This window comes from Bos indicus x Bos taurus, chromosome 1 (genome assembly GCF_003369695.1).
Source record: "Bos indicus x Bos taurus breed Angus x Brahman F1 hybrid chromosome 1, Bos_hybrid_MaternalHap_v2.0, whole genome shotgun sequence".
Lineage (NCBI taxonomy): Eukaryota > Metazoa > Chordata > Mammalia > Artiodactyla > Bovidae > Bos > Bos indicus x Bos taurus.
In genome coordinates, this window is record NC_040076.1 from 69387158 (window position 1) to 69412437 (window position 25280).

The window sequence follows — 25280 nt, forward strand, 5'->3', positions numbered from 1 at the left end:
CTCACTGGACTAAACCAGCCTTAAAGGTGCCGCACACATGAATGAGGCAGAAACTTTAGGAGATCTTCACCCTCAGAATAAAGCTGTACGTAAAGGCATGCGTGGTTTGAAATGAGTTTGGTGGCCCCAGTGTTGACCTTGTAGGAGAGTACTAGCCAGAGAGGGAGAGCTCAAACCAGCTCCCGTGCATAATAACAGTGTGGCCCCAGGGCTGGTACAGTTCTTACACCAGTTCCAATGTGTATGTGTTTGCCCCTCATCAAGCAAGCCTCTGATACCAGCTAGGTGTCCTGTAATTCAACTCAGTTCTGACACCATCTACCCAGAGATAGTGTCATCCCACAATCAAGGGCTCAGTCCAGCAGACTGAGTCTGCTGTAATCTGTGTTTACCTGGGAAGGTAAACAGCTTCCAGGGGCTGTTGATCGGAGGTTCCCACCACCCCCTTCTTGGGTTCAATTCATTTGTTAGAGTAGCTCACAGAACTCAGAGATCACCAGCTTATTATGAAAGGCTAGAACTCAGAAACCACGGGATGGAGGAGATGCCCAGGGCCAGGCTGGGGAAAGAGCCTGGGACACCCACACCTTCTCCCAGGGCAGCACCGTCCGTTCATCTCCATGTGCTCACCCAGCCAGAGGCTCTCTAAACCCTCTTTTTGGGTTTTCTTAGGAGGCTTCATCCACCCCACTCCAGTACTCTTGCCTGGAAAATCCCATGGATGGAGGAGCCTGGTAGGCTGCAGTCCATGGGGTCGCTAAGAGTCGGACAGGACTGAATGACTTCACTTTCACTTCTCACTTTCATGCATTGGAGAAGGAAATGGCAACCCACTCCAGTGTTCTTGCCTGGAGAATCCCAGGGACAGGGAAGCCTGGTGGGCTACCGTCTATAGGGTCGCAGAGTCGGACACGACTGAAGCGACTTAGCAGCAGCAGCAGCAGGAGGCGGCGGCTTCATCACATAGGCATGATTGATTAAATCACTGGTCACTGGTGACCGATTTAACCTCCAACTCTTTCCCCTCCCCTTAAAGTTGCAACCCTCTAATCACATGGTTGGTTCCCCTAAAAACAGCCCCCACCCTTAGGTGATTCTAAAAGTCACCTCATTAATATAAACCCAGATGTGGGAGGAACCAAGATGGCGGAGGAGTAGGACGGGGAGAACACTTTCTCCCCCACAAATTCATCAAAAGAGCATTTAAACGTCGAGTAAATTCCACAAAACAACTTCTGAATGCCGGCAGAGGACATCAGACACCCAGAAAAGCAATCCAACTCTTCAAAAGGAGGTAGGAAAAAATATAAAAGACAAAAAAAGAGACAAAAGAGGGAGGGACGGAGTTCCGTCCCGGGAAGGGAGTCTTAAAAAGAGAGAAGTTTCCAAACACCAGGAAACCTTCTCACTGCTGAATCTGTGCCGAGCTTTGGAAGCACAGAGGGCAACATAACAGGAAGAAAAAATAAATAAACAATTAAAACTCAAAGATTGCGAGTCCTACGGTAACTCCCCCAGCGGAGAAGCAACGCAGACGCCTGCACGCGCCATTAGCAAGCGGGGGCTGGGCAGGGAGGTGCAGCGCGGGCTGCATCGCTTAGAGTAAGAATCTGGCCTGAATACCCTGAGCACTATCTGAGCGAAATAATTTGGGCTAGCAAACCAGACTGTGGGATATCTACCACGCAAAAAGCCAGCCCCAACCTAAGACACCACCAGGCCCGCGCACGGAACAAAGAATTGAACAGAGATAGCCGGCTGCAGACCTTCCCCCTCCGGTGACAGGCAGCCAGAGCCGGAAGGGGGGCAATCGCAGCCCCAGAGAGACATTATCTATAAAACTGTAAGCAGGCTTCTTTGCTAACTAAAACTTTCTGGGGGTCTGGACGGTTAATCTGCCTGAGAAGGTGCGCCGGTTTTACACCCAGATAACCGAGTGGCGGGGAGGCGATAAGTCGCAGCATTGGCGCTCGCCAAACACCTCATCACTTGAGCTGCTCGGACCTGGGAAGAGCACAAAACTCAGGCCCAACTGAGTCTGCGCCTCTGAGGACTACCCGAGTGCCTGAACCTGAGTGGCTTGGACCTGGGAGGTACATGCAACCCAGGGCCAGCCTCGGATTGTTCCTGGCGGAACAACCTAGAGCCCGAGCAGTGTGGGCAGGGAGGCTACACGCGCCGTGAGCGGGGGCAGATCCAGTGTGGCTGAGGCACTGCGAGCGCACGCCAGTGTTATTTGTTTGCAGCATCCATCCCTCCCTCCCCACAGCGCGACTGAACAAAGAGAAGAAATACAGCTCCACCCATCAGAACACCGACACAAGCTTCCCTAACCAGGAAACCTTGACAAGCCACCTGTACAAACCCACACACAGCGAGGAAAAGCCACAATAAAGAGAACTCCACAAACTGCCAGAATACAGAAAGGACACCCCAAACTCAGCAATTTAAACAAGATGAAGAGACAGAGGAATAGCCAGCAGATAAAGGAACAGGATAAATGCCCACCAAACCAAACAAAAGAGGAAGAGATAGGGAATCTACCTGATAAAGAATTCCGAATAATGATAGTGAAATTGATCCAAAATCTTGAAATTAAAATGGAATCACAGATAAATAGCTTGGAGACAAGGATTGAGAAGATGCAAGAAAGGTTTAACAAGGACCTAGAAGAAATAAAAAAGAGTCAATATATAATGAATAATGCAATAAATGAAATTAAAAACACTCTGGAGGCAACAAATAGTAGAATAACAGAGGCAGAAGATAGGATTAGTGAATTAGAAGATAGAATGGTAGAAATAAATGAATCAGAGAGAATAAAAGAAAAACGAATTAAAAGAAATGAGGACAATCTCAGAGACCTCCAGGACAATATTAAACGCTACAACATTCGAATCATAGGGGTTCCAGAAGAAGAAGACAAAAAGAAAGACCATGAGAAAATACTTGAGGAGATAATAGTTGAAAACTTCCCTAAACTGGGGAAGGAAATAATCACCCAAGTCCAAGAAACCCAGAGAATCCCAAACAGGATAAACCCAAGGCGAAACACCCCAAGACACATATTAATCAAATTAACAAAGATCAAACACAAAGAACAAATATTAAAAGCAGCAAGGGAAAAACAACAAATAACACACAAGGGAAGTCCCATAAGGATAACAGCTGATCTTTCAATAGAAACTCTTCAAGCCAGGAGGGAATGGCAAGACATACTTAAAATGATGAAAGAAAATAACCTACAGCCCAGATTATTGTACCCAGCAAGGATTTCATTCAAGTATGAAGGAGAAATCAAAAGCTTCTCAGACAAGCAAAAGCTGAGAGAATTCTGCACCACCAAACCAGCTCTCCAACAAATACTAAAGGATATTCTCTAGACAGGAAACACAAAAATGGTATATAAATTCGAACCCCAAACAATAAAGTAAATGGCAACGGGATCATACTCATCAGTAATTACCTTAAACGTAAATGGGTTGAATGCCCCAACCAAAAGACAAAGACTGGCTGAATGGATACAAAAACAAGACCCCTACATATGTTGTCTACAGGAGACCCACCTCAAAACAGGGGACACATACAGACTGAAAGTGAAGGGCTGGAAAAAGATTTTCCACGCAAATAGGGACCAAAAGAAAGCAGGAGTAGCAATACTCATATCAGATAAAATAGACTTTAAAACAAAGGCTGTGAAAAGAGACAAAGAAGGTCACTACATAATGATCAAAGGATCAATCCAAGAAGAAGATATAACAATTATAAATATATATGCACCCAACACGGGAGCACCACAGTATGTAAGACAAATGCTAACAAGTATGAAAGGAGAAATTAACAATAACACAATAACAGTGGGAGACTTTAATACCCCACTCACACCTATGGATAGATCAACTAAACAGAAAATTAACAAGGAAACACAAACTTTAAACGATACAATAGACCAGTTAGACCTAATTGATATCTATAGGACATTTCATCCCAAAACAATGAACTTCACCTTTTTCTCAAGCGCACATGGAACCTTCTCCAGGATAGATCACATCCTGGGCCATAAAGCTAGCCTTGGTAAATACAAAAAAATAGAAATCATTCCAAGCATCTTTTCTGACCACAATGCAGTAAGATTAGATCTCAATTACAGGAGAAAAACTATTAAAAATTCCAACATATGGAGGATGAACAACACCCTGCTGAATAACCAACAAATCACAGAAGAAATCAAAAAAGAAATCAAAATTTGCATAGAAACGAATGAAAATGAAAACACAACAACCCAAAACCTGTGGGACACGGTAAAAGCAGTCCTAAGGGGAAAGTTCATAGCAATACAGGCACACCTCAAGAAACAAGAAAAAAGTCAAATAAATAACCTAACTCTACACCTAAATCAACTAGAAAAGGAAGAAATGAAGAACCCCAGGGTTAGTAGAAGGAAAGAAATCTTAAAAATTAGAGCAGAAATAAATGCAAAAGAAACAAAAGAGACCATAGCAAAAATCAACAAAGCCAAAAGCTGGTTCTTTGAAAGGATAAATAAAATTGATAAACCATTAGCCAGACTCATCAAGAAACAAAGGGAGAAAAATCAAATCAATAAAATTAGAAACGAAAATGGAGAGATCACAACAGACAACACAGAAATACAAAAGATCATAAGAGACTATTATCAACAATTATATGCCAATAAAATGGACAACGAGGAAGAAATGGACAAATTCTTAGAAAAGTACAACTTTCCAAAACTCGACCAGGAAGAAATAGAAAACCTTAACAGACCCATCACAAGCACGGAAATTGAAACTGTAATCAAAAATCTTCCAGCAAACAAAAGCCCAGGTCCAGACGGCTTCACAGCTGAATTCTACCAAAAATTTAGAGAAGAGCTAACACCTATCCTGCTCAAACTCTTCCAGAAAATTGCAGAGGAAGGTAAACTTCCAAACTCATTCTATGAGGCCACCATCACCCTAATACCAAAACCTAACAAAGATCCCACAAAAAAAGAAAACTACAGGCCAATATCACTGATGAACATAGATGCAAAAATCCTAAACAAAATTCTAGCAATCAGAATCCAACAACACATTAAAAAGATCATACACCATGACCAAGTGGGCTTTATCCCAGGGATGCAGATTCTTCAATATCCTCAAATCAATCAATGTAATACACCACATTAACAAATTGAAAAACAAAAACCATATGATTATCTCAATAGATGCAGAGAAAGCCTTTGACAAAATTCAACACCCATTTATGATAAAAACTCTCCAGAAAGCAGGAATAGAAGGAACATACCTCAACATAATAAAAGCTATATATGACAAACCCACAGCAAACATTATCCTCAATGGTGAAAAATTGAAAGCATTTCCTCTAAAGTCAGGAACAAGACAAGGGTGCCCACTTTCACCATTACTATTCAACATAGTTTTGGAAGTTTTGGCCACAGCAATCAGAGCAGAAAAAGAAATAAAAGGAATCCAAATTGGAAAAGAAGAAGTAAAACTCTCACTATTTGCAGATGACATGATCCTCTACATAGAAAACCCTAAAGACTCCACCAGAAAATTACTAGAACTAATCAATGATTATAGTAAAGTTGCAGGATATAAAATCAACACACAGAAATCCCTTGCATTCCTATACACTAATAATGAGAAAACAGAAAGAGAAATTAAGGAAACAATTCCATTCACTATTGCAACGAAAAGAATAAAATACTTAGGAATATATCTACCTAAAGAAACTAAAGACCTATATGTAGAAAACTATAAAACACTGGTGAAAGAAGTCAAAGAGGACACTAATAGATGGAGAAATATACCATGTTCATGGATTGGAAGAATCAATATAGTGAAAATGAGTATACTACCCAAAGCAATTTATAGATTCAATGCAATCCCTATCAAGCTACCAACAGTATTCTTCACAGAGCTAGAACAAATAATTTCACAATTTGTATGGAAATACAAAAAACCTTGAATAGCCAAAGCGATCTTGAGAAAGAAAAATGGAACTGGAGGAATCAACCTACCTGACTTCAGGCTCTACTACAAAGCCACAGTTATCAAGACAGTATGGTACTGGCACAAAGACAGAAATATAGATCAATGGAACAAAATAGAAAGCCCAGAGATAAATCCATGCACCTATGGACACCTTATCTTTGACAAAGGAGGCAAGAATATACAATGGATTAAAGACAATCTCTTTAACAAGTGGTGCTGGGAAATCTGGTCAACCACTTGTAAAAGAATGAAACTAGACCACTTTCTAACACCATATACAAAAATAAACTCAAAATGGATTAAAGATCTCAACGTAAGACCAGAAACTATAAAACTTCTAGAGGAGAACATAGGCAGAACACTCTCTGACATACATCACAGCAGGATCCTCTATGACCCACCTCCCAGAATATTGGAAATAAAAGCAAAAATAAACAAATGGGACCTAATTAAACTTAAAAGCTTCTGCACATCAAAGGAAACTTTTAGCAAGGTGAAAAGACAGCCTTCAGAATGGGAGAAAATAATAGCAAATGAAGCAACCGACAAACAACTAATCTCAAAAATATACAAGCAACTCCTACAGCTCAACTCTAGAAAACTAAACGACCCAATCAAAAAATGGGCCAAAGATCTAAATAGACATTTCTCCAAAGAAGACATACAGATGGCTAACAAACACATGAAAAGATGCTCAACATCACTCATTATCAGAGAAATGCAAATCAAAACCACTATGAGATACCATTTCACACCAGTCAGAATGGCTGCGATCCAAAAGTCTACAAATAATAAATGCTGGAGAGGGTGTGGAGAAAAGGGAACCCTCTTACACTGTTGGTGGGAATGCAAACTAGTACAGCCACTATGGAGAACAGTGTGGAGATTCCTTAAAAAACTGGAAATAGAACTGCCTTATGATCCAGCAATCCCACTGCTGGGCATACACACTGAGGAAACCAGAAGGGAAAGAGACACGTGTACCCCAATGTTCATCGCAGCACTGTTTATAATAGCCAGGACATGGAAGCAACCTAGATGTCCATCAGCAGATGAATGGATAAGAAAGCAGTGGTACATATACACAATGGAGTATTACTCAGCCATTAAAAAGAATACATTTGAATCAGTTCTAATGAGGTGGATGAAACTGGAGCCTATTATACAGAGTGAAGTAAGCCAGAAGGAAAAACATAAATACAGTATACTAACGCATATACATGGAATTTAGAAAGATGGTAACAATAACCTGGTGTACAAGACAGCAAAAGAGACACTGATGTATAGAACAGGCTTATGGACTCTGTGGGAGAGGGAGAGGGTGGGAAGATTTGGGAGAATGGCATTGAAACATGTGAAATGTCATGTATGAAACGAGATGCCAGTCCAGGTTCAATGAACGATGCTGGATGCTTGGGGCTGGTGCACTGGGACGACCCAGAGGGATGCTATGGGGAGGGAGGAGGGAGGAGGGTTCAGGATGGGGAACACATGTATAATTTTTTTTTAATTAAAATTGAATAAAAAAAAAAAAAAAACCCAGATGTGCTTAAAACGCGTTTGTTATAAATATCAAGACATCTTATCACTTTTATCACTTAGGGAATTCCAAGGGTTTTAGGAGCTCTGTGCAAAATACATATTAGCATGAAGGTGAAAAAGCGAAAGTGTTAGTCGCTCAGTTGTGTCCAGCTGTTTGTGACCCTATGGCTCATAGCCCGCCAGGCTCCTCTGTCCTTGGAAATCTCCAGGCAAGAATACTGGAGTGGGTTGCCATTTCCTTTCCCAGGGATCTTGCCAACCCAGGGATAGAACCCAGGTCTCCTGCATTGCAGGCAAACTCTTTATCATCTGAGCGACCATGGAAGCCCATATTTATCATAAATAACAGTATCCCAACCCTGCCCTCTGTCTGTCCTGCCAGCTCTCTAAGTCCCCCTAGGTCTTGCTCAGACAGGTTGCAGACAGAGCCACTCCCTCAGCATGTGCAGACCTCCAACCAGAGGACAGAGTCTCAGCTTTTCCCCACTCTTGGGGGTCTCAAACCCAACTCCCTCCTTTATGGGAGGTTAAGGAACCCCAGCTCATCTACAGTACCCTCTCCCGCAGAGGCTGTGGCCCACAGACACCTCCTTTGTGCCTCTGCCAGTCATCTCTGGTGCCCGGGGGAGGGCAGTGGAATCACTGGGTGATGGGGTGACAGTTGGGCCAGGTACGGGCAATCTTGTGATCGGCACCAACTGTTGATAACTCTCTCAGAACCTCACTGTCTTCAGATTTGGGTCCCAGTCATCTATTCCAAAATAACAGGAGTATCATTCCGTGCTCTATGGCACAGACATAACAGGCTGTGGGGAAAGGCAGATGGCAGTTAGACAATGTGTGTGCCCAGCAGTGAGGCTTCTGGGAGACAGGGGGGGGAACTAAAGAAGAAGAGAAAGCAAAGCAAGAGGGGCAAAGCATCCCTCAGAAAGGGCCCACAGACATGTTCAAGGGGCAGGTTCCTCTCTTCCTTGAGGCCCCTCAGGTGGACACTTGGCAGGTTCTGGGGTACAGCAAGTTGGAGTCTGGTCCCGGGTAATCACACCTGAATGATGCTTGTTGCTAGGGCTTCCCTTCCTGACCTCCCAGAACAAGAAGCCAGGGCCTGGTCCCTCTGAGTCGAGGGCTAAAACCACACTGGAGACACCACAGCTGTGGGGTGGGTGTTTTAGTTCTGAAGTAGAAGTCTTTCTCTTGTGAGTAGAGAATCTTCACTCTTCGGCAGAACGTCTGGGAAGGCAGGGAAATCGCACCCTGAAATGTGTCTGGAGTGGGACACACGTGGCTTCCAGCATGCAACAAGCAGAGCTGAGACAGACAAGCTCTGCCACAGGCGGCCATGTGAGCTCCCGCCCGCGAGCCTTCCTCTCAGACAGCCACCTCCCTCCAGCAGGCCATCAAGCAGGCCTGAAATGTGAGATGACACCTCTGCTTTCCGCCAGCAGCTAGAGAAAAAGAATCTGGCTTCTGCCCACTTGGGTCAGGAGCGGGTCAGAGCAGGACATGACCTGGCCCTCCCTCCCAAAGACTGGTTCTCCCCGGAGCACACACATACACCAGCAACTTGCTCTCTGAACGCTAGTTATTTACTTATCAATCACACATCAGAGAAGATCCCAAGCTGCTGCTGGCCTGTGACCCAGTGGGCACCAGCCACATTCCTCTCCTCTGACTCGGAATAAGCACCACAGGCAGAGCTGGGTAGGGGGGCAGCAGCTTCACGGCCATGGCCACCTGTGGCCGATGCAGGTAGCTGCATACCTGCCTCAAGGGGGGCTGCACAGTTTAGGTGAGATGATAATTGTGAAAGGTTTTTTCGTAAGCATGAAGCACATCAGGCAGTTTTAAACGTGGGTGAGGATTTCTTCAGGGCAGTTGAGAGGAAAAGGAAAGATGTCTAATTGACTGTACCTCTTCTATTAACCCAGCCTACCTGGCCTCATGTTTCAGGTGAATCCTCACTCTACAGCTCAGCCCTGCTCGGTCCCAGGGTTGGGGCAGCTGGCACCTTCTCTGTTGCACTAGGAGTTTGAGAATGGGCATCTGATCAGCACTTTGCTATCAGATTGATGCTGGTCGTGGAAACTACTCCAGAGGGGAAGTGGCAAGGACCCATCGGGAGTGGTCAAAGTCTGATTTCCTTGGATCTGAATCTGGGCAGCACCCTTGGTCAATATTGATTTAGTCATTCCTAGCAATGTGAGATCTTTGTGGCTGTGTGGAAATCTGCATGGAGTGAGTTCAAAAGCCAGCGTCTCCATAACAGTAGCTCCAGATGCTTGATCTGTGGTTTTTCCATCCTGTGTGTGCTGATCCTGGTCCAAGGCTAGGAATCTCTCAAGGCACAACCTGGTCATAGAACCATATAGGCACAGGAGCGGCAAGACCCTCAGATGCTGTGAAAATGTTGATGCTGGTGGGAATTCCTGATGAGGTTCTGCCTTACAGTCACACAGCAGCAGCTCCTTCCCTACAGAGCAGCCACGTCTGCACTCAGAATGCACAACCCAAAGACACTATGCTCTGGACACCTAATACCATCCCACAAATCTAAATTCCCACAGCAGCAATGCCATGGTCACCTAAACAAGAGCTTCCCCTTCCCTTCCCAGTCTCCTTGACAAGAGAACAGAAGCTTCCTGCAAGACTCGGGCTGTCACTAGACAATCTATCTCGGCTTAATATCAGGAGGACAAACACAGGCCCTAATGCCCTTCACCAGTAACAGGCAAACTTGCTAAATACCAACTGCAAAAGATTTATTCTTCTAGATGACTCAGTGAATCAGACAATACTATACTCATTTAAGAATTCCTATGTGCTGAGTACTTTTGACTTTTGGAATCACATAATGTTTTACATACTCAAAATTAAACAAAATCAAATCAAGAGGATGAGAGAGAAAAACTCTAAGAATGCAGAGAGAAACAAATTAACCTAACTATTTCTAAGGAAAAACATAATCACACCGAAGGTGGAAAAAAAGCAAAGCAGAGTAACTTCCGAACATATTATTTTGACTATATGCTTTCAGTCTAAAGACAAATAACTACAAACTAATACAAATTCTAGGCTTCCCTGGTGGCTCAGAGGTAAAGCCAATGCAGGAGTCACGGGTTTGATCTCTGGATTGGGAAGATCCCCTGGAGAAGGAAATTGGACCCTACTCCAGTATTCTTGCCTGGGAGATCCTATGGACAGAGGAGCTTGGCAGGCTATAGTCCACAGTGTTACAGAGTCGGACATGACTTGGCAACTGAGCACAAGTGCAACACACATTCTAGAAAGAAAGTTTGTTTTTTGCAGGGGTAGGAGTTAATCTACTTTCCATCAATTATAGGATTGAGCAAAGAAATAAATATATTGACTGACAGTCAAGTTTCTCACTGTTGGAGAAGGCAGTTAAAACTAAGGAAGGAGAACCCTGGGGTGATAAATTAGAATGAGAGGCATCAGTTTGAATTCGTAGTTTTTAATATGCAGAGGAAGATATAAATATATATTCCTTCTCTCTGTCTACTTAAAGGATCTACAAGGTAAGACACCCCAGTAGCAACGAACATATCTAACACCCAGATCTTGGTCTTTAAATACCATTTCTCATCTTACTGAGCCAGAGCTCTTTGGAGGAACAGCTGATTCAGGGCCAAGGCAGAGAAAATACAAAATGAGCCTAGAATATTTTCTGTCAGAAAGTAAGGAAGTGCCCCTAAAAATGATGAGGACGTGTCGAAAGGAAAGAGGAAACAGCCTGCAGGGGCATCCCCTGGCCAAATCTGGGATCATTTGAGCATCAAAATTGATAATTATAGCAATAGAATACTCATGGGAAAAATAAGAATCTGAGTCCATACAGATATAAGTAAATGAATAAATTAAAACAAGCAGAAAGAGGGAAAATCCTTTTTAGTAGAAGACCAACTAATATATGTAAAAGAAATGATGGTGTTAGAAAATCATCATTCTGCAGCCATCACAGTAATAACTGATTCTGCCAAGAATCAACAACTGATGCTAAAGCTAGTGAGTAGGAGATATATGAGGAACTGGATATTTCCATAGTCTCAAAGTATCCCTAACAAATTATGTATTAACTACAAAGGGAAAATTGGTAACTTCAGACTGGATTAACCTAGTGGGCACCACCTGAAATGCTAACCAAAGTTAACATTACCAATAATGGAACAAGCAGAAACCCTGTACCTCTCTCCTGATATGATGTCTGGAAAAGAATGCAATATCATTCTATGGGTTCCTGCCCAAAAATACAAACCCCAAATCTAATCATAAGAGATCATGTCCCAAACTGAGGAACATTCTACAAAACAACTAGCCTGTGTTTTGCAAAAAAAAAAAAAAGTCAAGGTCATGAAAGACAAAGAAAGGCTAAGGAACCGTTCCAGATTAAATGAGCCTGAGTGAGGCAGGATGCCTGAATGCCCTGTGTGGTGCTGGACTGACTCCTGGTCTGGGGGAAAAAGCGACAGGATATCAGTGGGATAAATGCCAAAAGTGGACTGTGAACCTGTGGATTAGATAATAGGATTGATCAATGTTAGATGTCTTCATCTTTAAAAAAAAAATTCCATAGTCTGGCCATCCAGGCATGCACTATGGCTATTTTATTTGGCCACACCAAGCGGCTTGTGGGATCCTAGTTCCCTGGCCAGGGATTTGAATGCAGGCCCTCAGCAGTGAAAGCGTGGAGTGTCAACCACTGAACCACCAGAAAATTCTCTAAATGTCTTGATCTTGATAAATATACTGTGGCTAGGTAAAAGAAAAGTCCTATTCTTAGGAAACAGACACTGAAGTATTTATGGATAAGGGAATATGTTTACAAATTACTTCCAAGTGGTTCAGGAAAAAATACATACAATAGAATATGTGCTCAGCCGTGTCTGACTCTTTGCAACACCATGGACTGCACCCTGCCAGGCTCCTCTGTCCATGGGATTATCCCAGCAAAATATTGGAGTGGGTTGCCATTTTCCTCCTCCAGAGGATCTTCCTGACCCATGGATCGAACTTGCATCTCCTATGGCTCTGGCATTGGCAGGTGAATTCCTTGCCACTGAGCCACCTAGGAAGCCTATAATAGAACATAATATGTATCAAAACATACATATGGAATAGAAATTTAGAGAGAGAGAGCAAGAGCCAGAGAGAGCACACAAATAATAAAGCAAAAGGACAAAATGGTAACAACTGGGAAACCTGAGTCAAGAGTATATGGCAGTTCCTTGTATTACTGCAACTTCCTATAAGTTGGGAAAATTTCAAAATTTTAAAAATAATGCATACAATTTTTATTTTTTAAAAGAAGCCCATATATATTGAAAAAATAGCTTGTTCACTCTTGTACCCCCAGTGCTCAACAGGGAACAGGTGCTTACTAAACGTGTTAGCGTAATGAATGAATGAATAAACTGTGCTTTAGAAAGTGACATTAGACATCTCTTTTAAGATAGCAGAATATGCACTTTCCCACCTTCCAAATTACCATGACAATAACAGAAAAGATGTGGGCTTTTTTTAATGTATGAAACCATAGTTATAACTAGAAAGGGAAAAAAACAAGTGCTACTAGTAGATCCTTTGGCCGCCTCATGCGAAGAGCTGACTCCTTGGAAAAGACCCTGATGCTGGGAGGGACTGGGGGCAGGAGGAGAAGGGACGACAGAGGATGAGATGGCTGGATGGCATCACTGACTCGATGGACATGAGTTTGAGTGAACTCCGGGAGTTGGTGATGGACAGGGAGGCCTGGCGTGCTGGGATTCACGGGGTCGCAAAGAGTCGGACAGGACTGAGCGACTGAACTGAACTAGTAGATCAGATATTTGGAGAGACTTCTGCATATGCACTTGGATGGGCAAAAGAAGGCACATGATGGAGCAGCCTGGGGCAGCCAAGAGAAGAGCTGTCTTCCAAGGCCCCTGAGAAGTTCCAGGCTCAGAGCCAGCAAATGCTAGGGGCAGACACAGGCCACAGCAATCACTGGGAATAAGATCATCTTGGAGGTTTCATCATGTAATGGATGTAACACATATGGCACTTATAGCATAAAAGGCTAAAGGGCGGAGCTGGGAAACAGGCCTATGTGATTGCCAAGTTCCTACATTTTACATTGAAGTGGTATAATATTAACTCTAAACAAACTGTGAACATTTTTAAATGTATGTTTAATCTCTAGAGCAGCCGTTCTCAAACTTTTTGATCTCCAGATCCTTTTACATTCTTAAAAATTACTAAGGATCCCCAAGAGTTTTTGTTTATGTGAGCTCTTTCAATATTTATCATATTAGAAACTTAAAGGGAGATATTTGAAAATACTTATTAATCACTTAAACATAATAACAAACCTATTATCTGTTAAAATAAGTATCATGTTTGCATGAAAAATAACTACTTTCCCAAGCAAAAATACTTAATGAAAACATTTTAATCTCTGGCTTGATAGAATACAGCTGGACTCTCGTATCTCCTGCATCCAATCTGCTGTGAGATATTATTTTTGAAGTACATGAAAACAATTTGGCCTCCCATGCTCCTATAGTTAGAAAGAGTAATCTACTACCACCAATCCATATAAGAAAAAAATTCCTGTCACCCCAAAGAGAAGAATATTAAAAAAAAAAAAAGTGACAGGGAATATAAGAAACAGCAGTAGCTACATATGAACCAGAAGAATTAAAGGATACTTGAAAAAAAATTAAGACTTTATTGCTCAGAAGCAGCAAAGCTTTAACAACTTAGGCCTGTGTCTTCTCCTCCATAAGTCTGATAACGTGACTTGGTTTTCCAGTTAAACACACACATTTATAGATCTTACTACAATAAATGCTATTTGCAGGTGTAAAGTTTTTATAACCAACCATAACAAACATGAAAATACTTATTACAATTAAAATATATATAAGTTTTATAAACCATGACAATGTAAAAGTAACAATCCAACAAAAAATTAGAAATCAAATGAGAGAAACAGAAGGAAGGGTAAACATGCCAATGTTCTCTTTTTCATACTGGGAAGCAATAAGTAAACTGATATTAAATTGATAATGTAGTCAAGAAACTGAGGTATAAATAAAATATTTAAAGTTATAAACCATTAGCGACTGTCTCTGGGGAATGGCGGTAAAGGAAGAGAGGAAGAAGGCTTTTAATTTTGTATCATTCTTTTGCTTAAAAAATGTTTTTATCGCATACATGTAGTACTTCTACAATATAAATAATAACAATTTTTATTTGAAGAAAAATCTACCACATATTATAAATATTTGAAAAATAAAATGCTGACCTCAAGTTAGAAATTTATTTATAACTCAACTTCACTTTATGCAATGGATGGATACACCAAAAGATACCTGTGATCTGAATCACATTTGAAATGTACAGTCTGCTTAAATTTCTTTGATAAAATTAATATCTATCCATACATGTGTATATCTTTGTTTAAAATTAAAATTTGCCTGTGCCTTGGTTTTTTTTTTTTTTTTTAACTGATAATTGCCTAAAACAAAAAGGGAAAGCTATTCAAAATGAGCCATGGCCTTCTGTTTTCTAAGTTCTATGAACACTGAGACTCACTTTAGAGCAAATTTATCATCAGGATCAAACATAACTATTTTTGGCTCAATGAGGATCACTAGGCTACCATCACTTCAAATTCATCAGTAAGCACCTAAATCCTGCAACTTCTGACAGAGGCTGTGGATGTGATTTACAAGCTATCTGCAGACTGGAAAAAGCATATCATCGAATTTTTTTACACAGACCAGTGGTTTTTACTTCATTATCTTTTTCTCTTTCTTTATGGCTGTTCATATAAAGAAGAGAATACTTGCACATCAAAACAAAAACAAAAGAAATGTAGCTTTCTTCTGATAGGTGACAATGACAATATCCTACTAGACAGGTATTCACGCCAGAGCAGTAGTACCTCTGCAGACTGTTCATGCTGAGCTATTCTGAAGCATACCACCATCACTACAACCTCTGCAGGCTTTTGACTAAGTTGTCAAATTCAGAAAGAAAGAAAACAAGTTTTAAGAATCAGATTACATTACTACTTGAGGGTGTATGTCTGTGTGTGTGTGCATGCACACGCACTTGCACAAATGCACGCTCAGTTGTGCTCAACGCCTTGTGACTCCACGAACTGTAGCCAGCCAGGCTCCTCTGTCCATGGGATTTCCCAGGCAAGAATACTAGAGTGGGTTGCCATTTCCTCCTCCAGGGGACCTTCCCGATCCCAGGGATTGAACCCGCGTCTTTTACATCTCCTGCACTGGCAGGCGGGTTCTTTACCACTAGCACCACCTGGGAAGCCCTACATTGCTACTTGATAATGATTAAAGAGCAAACAAGTCTTCCCTGCTGGCTCAGACAGTAAAGAATCCATCTGCAACGTGGCAGACCTGGGTTCGATCCCTAGGTTGGGCAGATCCCCTAAAGAAGGGAATGGCAACCTATTCCAGTATTCTTGCCTGGAAAAGAGCAAAAAGAGATACTGAATTATACTCCCTAAGGTATGTATATTTCTTTAAATGTTTTTTATTTGATATTGTTTTATGAATACAGATATATCTAGTATTAAAGCTTCTATCCTGAAGAGAGATATTTTGTCAGCAAAAGAATAAAATGAATGGAAAAATAAGCTAAAATTGTCATCCACCCCTATAGGAAGCCAGTTGTTCAATCAGGCCTGACCAGAGTCTAAGCACCACCTAGCAGCTCCTTACACAAATTATAAGAAAAGTACTTCAGAATCATTAACACGGCCTCTAGGATTCTCCTTCCAAACCCCAAACTATTAAATAAAGGACTGCATTTTTTCTGCATTTGACCATGGATGCAATATAACCTAAGGCAGTAAGAAATTTTTAAGTCATCTAGTTCATTTATTCATAGCTGCTGCTGTTGCTGCTGCTAAGTTGCTTCAGTCGTGTCCGACTCTGTGCGACCTCATAGACGGCAGCCCACCAGGCTCCATTGTCCCTGGGATTCTCCAGGCAAGAACACTGGAGTGGGTTGCCATTTCCTTGTCCAATGCATGAAAGTGAAAAGTGAAAGGGAAGTTGCTCAGTCATGTCCGACTCTTCTCGACCCCATGGACTACAGCCCACCAGGCTCCTCTATCCATGGGAGTTTCCAGGCAAGAGTACTGGAGTGGGTTGCCATTGCCTTCTCTGTCATTCACAGCTAGGCAGAATATATTAATCATGTTTTTTCCTTTCTGTCTTATGACATTGCTGCTGCTAAGTTGCTTCAGTAGTGTCCAACTCTGCGCGACCCCATAGACGGCAGCCCACCAGGCTCCGCCATCCCTGAGATTCTCCAGGCAAGAACACTGGAGTGGGTTGCCATTTCCTTCTCCAATGCATGAAACTGAAAAGTGAAAGTGAAGTTGCTCAGTCGTGTCCAACTCTTGGCAACCCCATGGACTGCAGGCTACCAGGCTCCTCTGTCCATGGGATTTTCCAGGTAAGAGTACTGGAGTGGGTTGCCATTGCCTTCTCCGCTTATGACATTATGATATCTTAAAAATCTTGTAGTTCAGGGAACAGATCAATCTTCCCAGGGCTAACCAGCTCTTATAGATAGCACACAGCTGGCCAGGAGCATGCCTTCCATATGCAAACCTACCAATTCTGAGTTATTCCCTAAGCCACTCTGTTTATCTAATTCTCACACACCAAGCCAATATTTCCCCTGCTCTAAATCACCCCCAGGTCAGTTTCTAGGAAACTAGAGACCATCTCTACTGCCAAAGCTTACCAGAACTATTAAAACCAGCCAGTCCTAAGCTGTTTGCTCTACCCTGCCCTGCCCTTCCCACCAAAAGCACAATAAGGGCTGTGGCCCAGGTTTTCCCTTCATTCCTGCTTTTGCCTCCTGACCAGAACCTGGTGCTTCCCCTGTGGCCCTGCATGGCATTCCTCCTTCTCTTGAGAAATGTAAGTGGTAAATTCTTCTTCCAATGGCACTGATCTCTCCGTGTCATCAGTCACCTCTACAAATGAAGATCCTGTGAATATAAATGAGACAATCCCACTGCATTCATTTCTGTGAAGAATCACTTTCATTCTAGTTCATCCAGAAAATGTCTCCACTCCAACTTTTTACAAGTATGAGGCATTTTCAGAGCATTGTCATTTTTGAGGTTGACCTCCTAGGCTAAGTGACAAGTAGGCCTATAAAGTGGAAGGGGCCAAAGACAACAGAGAGAGAGCAAGAAAGACGAACCGAGCTCACATGAAAGCTGCAGACTCATTCAACCCTGAGAGTAATCGCTGCCCTTTCTTCCCTCCCAGGCTCCAGGGCCCAAGCCTGTTTCTTCTGTTATATCCCATAGGTGGTTCTGTCTAGGTACCCTTGGTCTTTCTAAGCCTCAAGACCCTTCACTTGCATTGAGTCTCTCCAAAGACTACACGTAATTTTGTACTTATAATTTGTATCCTTTTGACTGAAGAGAATCCCTGAAAATGGTATAAGCTTCATGCCCTACAGAAACTGGGAGGGTGATAGGGGTCATGACTCCCAGAATCCCAGATGTAAGCCCTTCTCTTCCACCCAACCCCTCTGGACCCCAGCTTCCCTGTCTGTATAAGAAGGGATAACAAGATGGCCTTGTCCTGGGTTCCCTTTTCTCCTCAGGTGCATTCATTTCTCTATATTCTAACAAAGCAATAAGCTATCACCTAGCATGTGGCTGCCAAGGCTCACTTTGCATATTGGCTTTTTAAAGATGCTAAAACGGGCCTGAAAAATGCAAAAATGAAAGTCAGTTCTTAACTGTACATGGGCTAATAAGGGTGCAGAAAACTTCTGTGATGAAGCCTGATACCAATGCTCAAAATTATAACCTAAAGATTGGCTGCATTAAGATCAACCCAGAGCCATAATATAGGGTGAGGGTGTTTGGGCTCAGTTCTCACCTGGCTCTGCCACTCTCTTAATGTATCTTTGGGCAAGTCATTCCACATCTCTGGGCTTGTTTATTGACAAGCTAAGCAAGGGCTGGACCAGAGGATCTCTAAGAACTCCTCCATTTTTTTGAGTTTGAGAGTAGAAAATTCCTCTTTATTCATTGCAATAACTTGTATCACCTCTGTCTCTTAACATGTTCACCTCTTTTTGCCTCGCTTGCTGGTCCCACAACTGGATCATATTCTTTCTTACTCTTACCACATTGAGCTAACCTCAGTGAGCCACTGAACCGAGGAAGCGAGAACAGGGAGCAAGCACAGGAAAGGCCAGAGAGGGAAAGGGAGGCAGGGAGTCTGGCAGCACTGAGTCCTGGTGCAGCATCATGAAGGGCTCGCACCCTGGCTCACGCATGGGCCAGATGCCATAGCTCTGATGGGCAACTTACTCCCTGAGTCTGCATGGGGCTTTTTTCAACAGTGATTATCTCAGGCCAGCCAGAAGTTACCCCACAGACTTCCTAGAACAGGGTCCTCACAGACTCACTCCTGCTGGATCCCAAGTTTCCAGCTGGATAAAGAAGGAAGAGAATGAGTTACTCACACTAGCTAATCTGCGGCTTTTGGTCACCCATTCTCAGACCACAGCATGACACAGCTTCCCTTTAAGTTTTTCTGGAGACTATCCAATCCTGAGAGAAGGAAAACAGCACACCAGACTAGTGGGAGGCATCCTTTATTCCATCATGATTAAGAGACTTCTGTTTTACTATCTGCAGCACTCGCTGGAGATCCTGGCAAGAACAGGCACTCGATAAATGCCTGCTAAGCTGAGCCAACTTTTCCTGCTATTTCCCACACTAAGAGCACTGGATCCTGCTGGACCCCAGACCTTGCACAGATGTCCACTTGCCATCTCTCCCTGTCTCCAGCTACTCCTTTCTCCTGTCAGCTTCATCTTCCTGACCACTGCGTCTGTCACAGTCCTCTCTGTCCAGTGACTGATGGAGAGATGGCTGCTATCAAAGGCCATTAGCTTTCCATTCACCTCCCTCTGGCACCAGCTGCTCCTTAGCTTTCCAGCCCTGCATCTCACAAGCAGAATACTCGACTGGGTTTCTGTGTGAAATCTGCTTCATCTGATCACCGGACAAGCACTGTATTTAGTGTGCACCATGTGACAGGCACGGGGCCAGACCCTTCTGTAGATGGCGTAAGAACCCTGAAAATCAGGTACACTCACCCCATCTTGCAGTTGTGGAAACAGAGGGCAAGCCCTTGAGTAACTTGCCCAAGGGCCTGGCATGCCTGATGGCATAGTCAGAATTGGGAACCCCAGGTTCCCAGGTTCAAGTCCACCCTTAAACCATACTGCACATCAGTGAAGTGCCTGGGGACAGAGGTTCCCGAAATGACTCATACCTCCACAAGGTACACACACACATTCCCAAACCACTCCAGGCCTAAAATAGTCCTCAATGGACTGCCCCTCCCACATCATCCAGAGTGTCCCAGACACTATCCCAGTCTCTGGTTTTGGCCAAGGAAATTATTCTGGATTTGGGACTCCTACCTTAGGTCTTCTACCTGAATTTGATGTGCTGAGTTATGTATTCATTTGCCAACTGAACCCTCTGATCAGTCATATCACTACCTCATGGATCAAATATATACTGCCCATCTCAGTTTTATTATTAGGCAACATTTACAAAATGCCTATGAACTGAGTGCTATACTAAACATTTACATGAAGTGTCTCTGTTAATCTTCATAATTCTCTAAGGTGGGTTCTATTATTGTAGTCATTTTATGGGAGGATACAAAGGCTTAATAACCAGGTGAAGTAACTTTCCCAAAGTTACAAAGTGTTAGAGTCAGTACTTGAATCAGGCAGCACCATCAACCCTCAGATCTACAGACCCTTCTCAGCTGGTCTGCTTGACCAACACACACCTACCCACCCCCACCCACCCCCACATACCCAATCTGGTCCCAAAATGAGTAAAGCAAACCAAGAATCCATTCATTAACCCCTCCACTTAACTTGCAAGCATCCCCACTCTTCCCAAATGACACAGTGACCAAGAACAGAGCAGATCTGAACAGAAGGGTTTAGGGTAACACCCCCTAGCCTGTCTTCCCACTGGGCATGGCCTTCCTGGTTCCATGCTCTTCAGGCCTCAAAGCTCTTAGCAGAATTCCTAACTCCCAAACCTGGAGTAAAGGGAGAAAAAGGTTTATGGGAAACTTCTGGAAGGCCAACCACTTCAAACATGTTAGCTGTCCAGCCTGCTATCTATTCCCATACAGGCTTCGCCCAGGCCATTGAGGCAGGAGGCATAAAGCAGAAAAGATTAAAGCCTAGACCTTGGCAACAACCATTCCCGGGTTCAGAGTGCCTCCGTTTTTCATCTGTCAACCAAAATAATTATTATATCTACTTCAGAATGTTGTGAAGATTAAAAGAGATGATGCACATTAAGTGTTCAGCACATAATAAGTTGATAGTTATAATCATTTTCTTACCCTCGCAGCCTGGGGATGTGTGCCCCAACTTTACCACTGACCCTTCAAGACCTAATGCAAATAGCAGCTCCCCCTATCCTTAGCCAGGTGAGTTCAGTTAAGCAGAACCGGCACTGACTGAGCATCTTCCATACGCCGAGCACTAACGACAAGTACTGAGGACTCAAAAATGAATAAGACAATGCCCTGAACTTCAGGGATTCACAGTCTTAAGGAAGACAGGAGTGGCAACCCACTCCAGAATTCTTGCTTGGAGAATCCCGTGGACAGAGGAGCCTGGCAGGCTACAGTCTGTGGGGATCGCAAGAGTTGGACATGACTTCACAACTAAACCACCACCACCCAGGAAGACAGGAAAGAAACAGCTCACTTCAATACTGCAGAGCAAGTGCACTGACAGAGCATGCTACGGGAGGGAGCAGGGGAAGCCAGTCAGATCATGTGAGGGCGGGTGGGCAGGGGCTGTGGGGACCAAGGTAAGGAGTCTGAACTGAATTCTGAAGGCAGCGAGAAGCCATGGAAAGGCTTTAAGCAGAGGAGTCAAATGTACAGACTTGTGATTTAAAAAGGGATCGCTTTAGACGAGATGTGGAGAAAGAAGTTAGGAAGATATGAAATAATTCAATTAAAAAATGATACCTTGGACAAGACAGGGCAATGAAGACAAAGGGAGAGATTTCCAAGATGTCTAGATAATGAACACCAAAGGCCTTGACATTGAACACTGTCTAATCCCTGTATGTTCAGAGACTGAGGGAGATGGAGAGGAAGGTGATACATAGGCATTTACATTCATCATTTTAAAAATCAACACTCGAGACTTCCCTGGTGGTCCAGCAGTTAAGACTCTGTGCTTCCACTGCAGGGGGCACGGGTTCAATCCTTGGCCAGGGAACTAAGATCCCGCATGCCACGTAGTTGTGGCTTTAATTAATTACAAAAAATTTTAAAAATAAAATCAACTCTCTCTTAGGGAATTCATGGCAATTTAGCTTGCACTGTGGTCATCTGTTACTTGTTCATTTGGTTAGTCAATTAACATTTACTGCTACTTAAATGCCAAGCATAGCCTTAGATACTTGGAGAGTTCAGAGACAAATCAGCTGAGTGAGAAGTATTAGCAAAGACCAGCAAGGGGAAAGATACAAGTACAGGGCCTAGAGAATGGACCTTTGTCTGGAAGGTGGGGTACAGAGAGTAAGATGCAGGGGAGCAGGTTTGAAACTCAGACTGGGTCAGACTGTGCAGGACCTAGGCTAAGGAGTTTGAACTCTTGAGTGGTGGATAGGAGAGCCACTGAAGGTTTTAAACGAGAGAGAGGGTCACAGCTGAGCCTCAATGGATCCCTCTCACAGCAATGAACCAAATGCTCTCCTTTCAGAATCCCTGGAAATGAGGGCCTTATGTTTTCCATCTGGGTACATTTTTCAAGCTTAACAGTACCCATTATTTAGGAAGTAGTCCATGAACATATATTAGGTGCATAAACACTCATGTACAGTCTTGCAAACACAAATAAAATGCATGGCAAGTATGACGAGAAACTGGTCGAGCTAAACACATTCTTAAAGTTAAATAAAATAAGTAAGACAAGGTTTCTATAAGGGTACTCAACCACATTAAAAATATGGTACTGGCTCGTTCACCTAGGAGCAAAGACCTCTGGGCAAGAGTTCTGAAATCTCTCTGAGGAGCTATTCTGGGTCTCCAGTCACTCATTTTTTCTAAACACCTTGAATATTTAGGGGGCTGGGTGTAAGGAGCTCAGTAGAGAATGCAGGATACAGTACTGGGCCCGCCAGGGGGAAGGGGAGCAGTACCTTTTGCTGAGCACTCGCCAGCTGCCAGCCACCACGATGCATTTTTCATATGTACCCATGCACATGAAGAGGGGTAACTAGCCAGCTTGGATTTCCCCACCAATCCTGAATCCCATCTGCCTCTCCAGCCTCTGCCCTTTGGCTCAGGGCTCCCCGGCTTTGGACCCCATTCTCTTGTTACTGTGTGAGGCCGTGAGTTGATTCTCTCTCCTTTTGGGGGGCTCATTCTCCCTGTTATAATGCCAGAAAACCCCTCTAACCCTCTCTATAAAGACGAGAGATATCCAAGAGACTGAAAACTTCACAGTTGAGTGATCATCATACAGCAAAGACCCTGGTGCAAGTTGCTCCTTGATAAATGCCTAAGCACAGTTGGTTTTTTAGGGGAGAGTCATTTAATTCCATACCTACACTGAATACTTACTGTAATGATCAACAGATAAAGAAAGAAAAAGAAAAACCTGCAGATACCAGGGAATCCAGAAATCTATTTGACTTCAGTATATACAGTATGACTTTGTCAGAAATAAATTTACCTTCTTACATTGGTTTGATACAGTATTAAAAGGAGTTTGTATTATCTCAGTCCTCACTCTGTTCATGGAAAACCTCCATGGGTGGGGCAGGGTAGGAGGAGGAGTGTCCAGGATTCGGAATCTGCTAGATACCAAAGAATATTTTTTGCACACAGATGGCTAGGAGTTGGCTGTAACATTTTCTCGATTAAGCTGGAATACCAAAATAAATGTCTGAGATCATTACTTTTAAAATAGTCCACCGTAAGATTTCCATTCAGCATCTTGCCTGGTGACCTTTTCTCACAGACCCCCACACCACCCAGGCCTACCTGCTGGGCTGCCTCGTGGAAGAGTTCCTGCACTTGAGATATCTGGGCCATTCTTCTGGAAATGGGGGTCCTGGTGGTCTGGGTGGGGAGACCCCTCTGGAAAGTAAACAGTGTTCCCGATCAGTCTGGCTCCTCTTTCCCTGGATCCTTATTGCCCATCCTTCCTATACCAGGCCCTGTCTGAGGAAGGAACTTTGTCTTGCCTCATCTGGAAACATCTCCTTCCCTCTTTGGTACCCAAATATTTGATCCCACTCATCCTTCACAGACTCCCTCTGCTCAAATGTTGTTGTTCTTTTAAACACAGCTGCCCCCAGCTCTTTTTTGCCCTGAGCTCCTTCAACACAAGGGTCGGAGCTGACTGCCTAGCTGCCCAGCGCCTGAGGACACAGTTTTACACTCCTCTCCTTCCTTGTGAACCCCTCTGTCCAGGGCCAGGACACCATCGATCCACTAGAACTGGCTGCAGGTGGTCAAAGGACCGGAGACTTACCGAGACCAGCTCCGGAGACAGAGCACAGACCCCTAGGGTTTCGGTCAACGCTGAACTCGCGTGCCTCCAGCAACCCCACTTACGCGAACCCCTACAGCGCAGCGTACACCCACTCTCCAGCGTCCGCCCTTCTCGAACCAAGTTCTCAGGAAGCCCTGGGCCCGGCGGGAGGCTCGGGTCCCAGTTGCCGTGTGCAGACAGGAATGGGGTCTACCTGAGCAGAGGGCAAAAGTGACCCAAGCCGGGCACCGGCTTACAGAGTTCCCGGCAAAGAGGAGCCGCCCAAGACCACCGTGCGGTTTCCCCACCCACCAGCCGCTCGGCGTCCGCCCTCACCTGTTCTCGGGACGCCGGCTTCTAGAGCTGGGCCCGCCCCGCCCAGGCCCCGCCCCGCCGCCACGTGGCTGACCAGGTGCGCGCGGCACGGGTCCCAGCTGTCCCGCTGACGAGGCGTCCGGCCCGAGCTCGGGCACCGCGGCCACGACTCTCGGATCCAGGTTGAGAGAGTCGGGCCGCGGGCACTTCCCCTCCCCAAGGGTGGTGCCCGCGCACCGTCGGCCGCCCGGGAGAGCTCCCGGGAGAAAGGAACAGCAATCTTAACAGGGGTGGGAAGGGACTGCGCGGGGGTGCAGGAGTGGACAAGGGAAGAGTCCGCAAACTCTCAGACTTGACCAGCTACCGCTCTGGATAGCTCGTTCACCGCACCCCGCCGAGGTGCACGACCCTCGGATTAGGGTGACAGGACGCGAGCCTACTCATTGCACCTGCTCTCTCTGACACTACTGAACGCAGGAATGAGAGGCTGGGGAGCAGAAGCACTGGCGCAAGAGACTAAGTCTGCGCTCCAGGGACCCCAGTGTGCCTCGGCCACGCGACCTAGGTGACCCTCAGCCTTGCCGGAAGTGGAATTCTTTCGCCAAGAAAGTGCCCTCGGGCATGCTGAGGTGTGGGAAGTAATTACCTTCGCCACCTTCAGCGATTCCCAGAATCGGCTTGAAGGGATTAGGGATGAGGTAAGGTTTCCAGGACCCCACCTTGAAGGAAAAAAAAAAAAAAGTCATCATCATGCAGAGAGATTAAATTATCTCTATTTCCAATTCG

General features: G+C 44.1%; 1 protein-coding gene across 2 annotated transcripts in view; it reads right to left on the reverse strand.

The window, feature by feature from the left end:
- SLC12A8 (solute carrier family 12 member 8) overlaps positions 1-24564 on the reverse strand; it is a 149051-nt gene extending 124487 nt beyond the window's left edge. Inside the window, exons 1-2 of one of the 2 annotated variants that reach the window (XM_027536506.1) lie at positions 24516-24564; positions 23687-23782 (exon numbers count right to left, since the gene is read on the reverse strand). In XM_027536506.1, coding sequence (XP_027392307.1) covers positions 23687-23737 — 51 coding nt within the window. In that variant the 5' untranslated portion in view covers positions 23738-23782; positions 24516-24564. The other variant, XM_027536495.1, reaches the window with a different exon arrangement.
- Between the last annotated feature and the right edge of the window lie 716 nt (positions 24565-25280).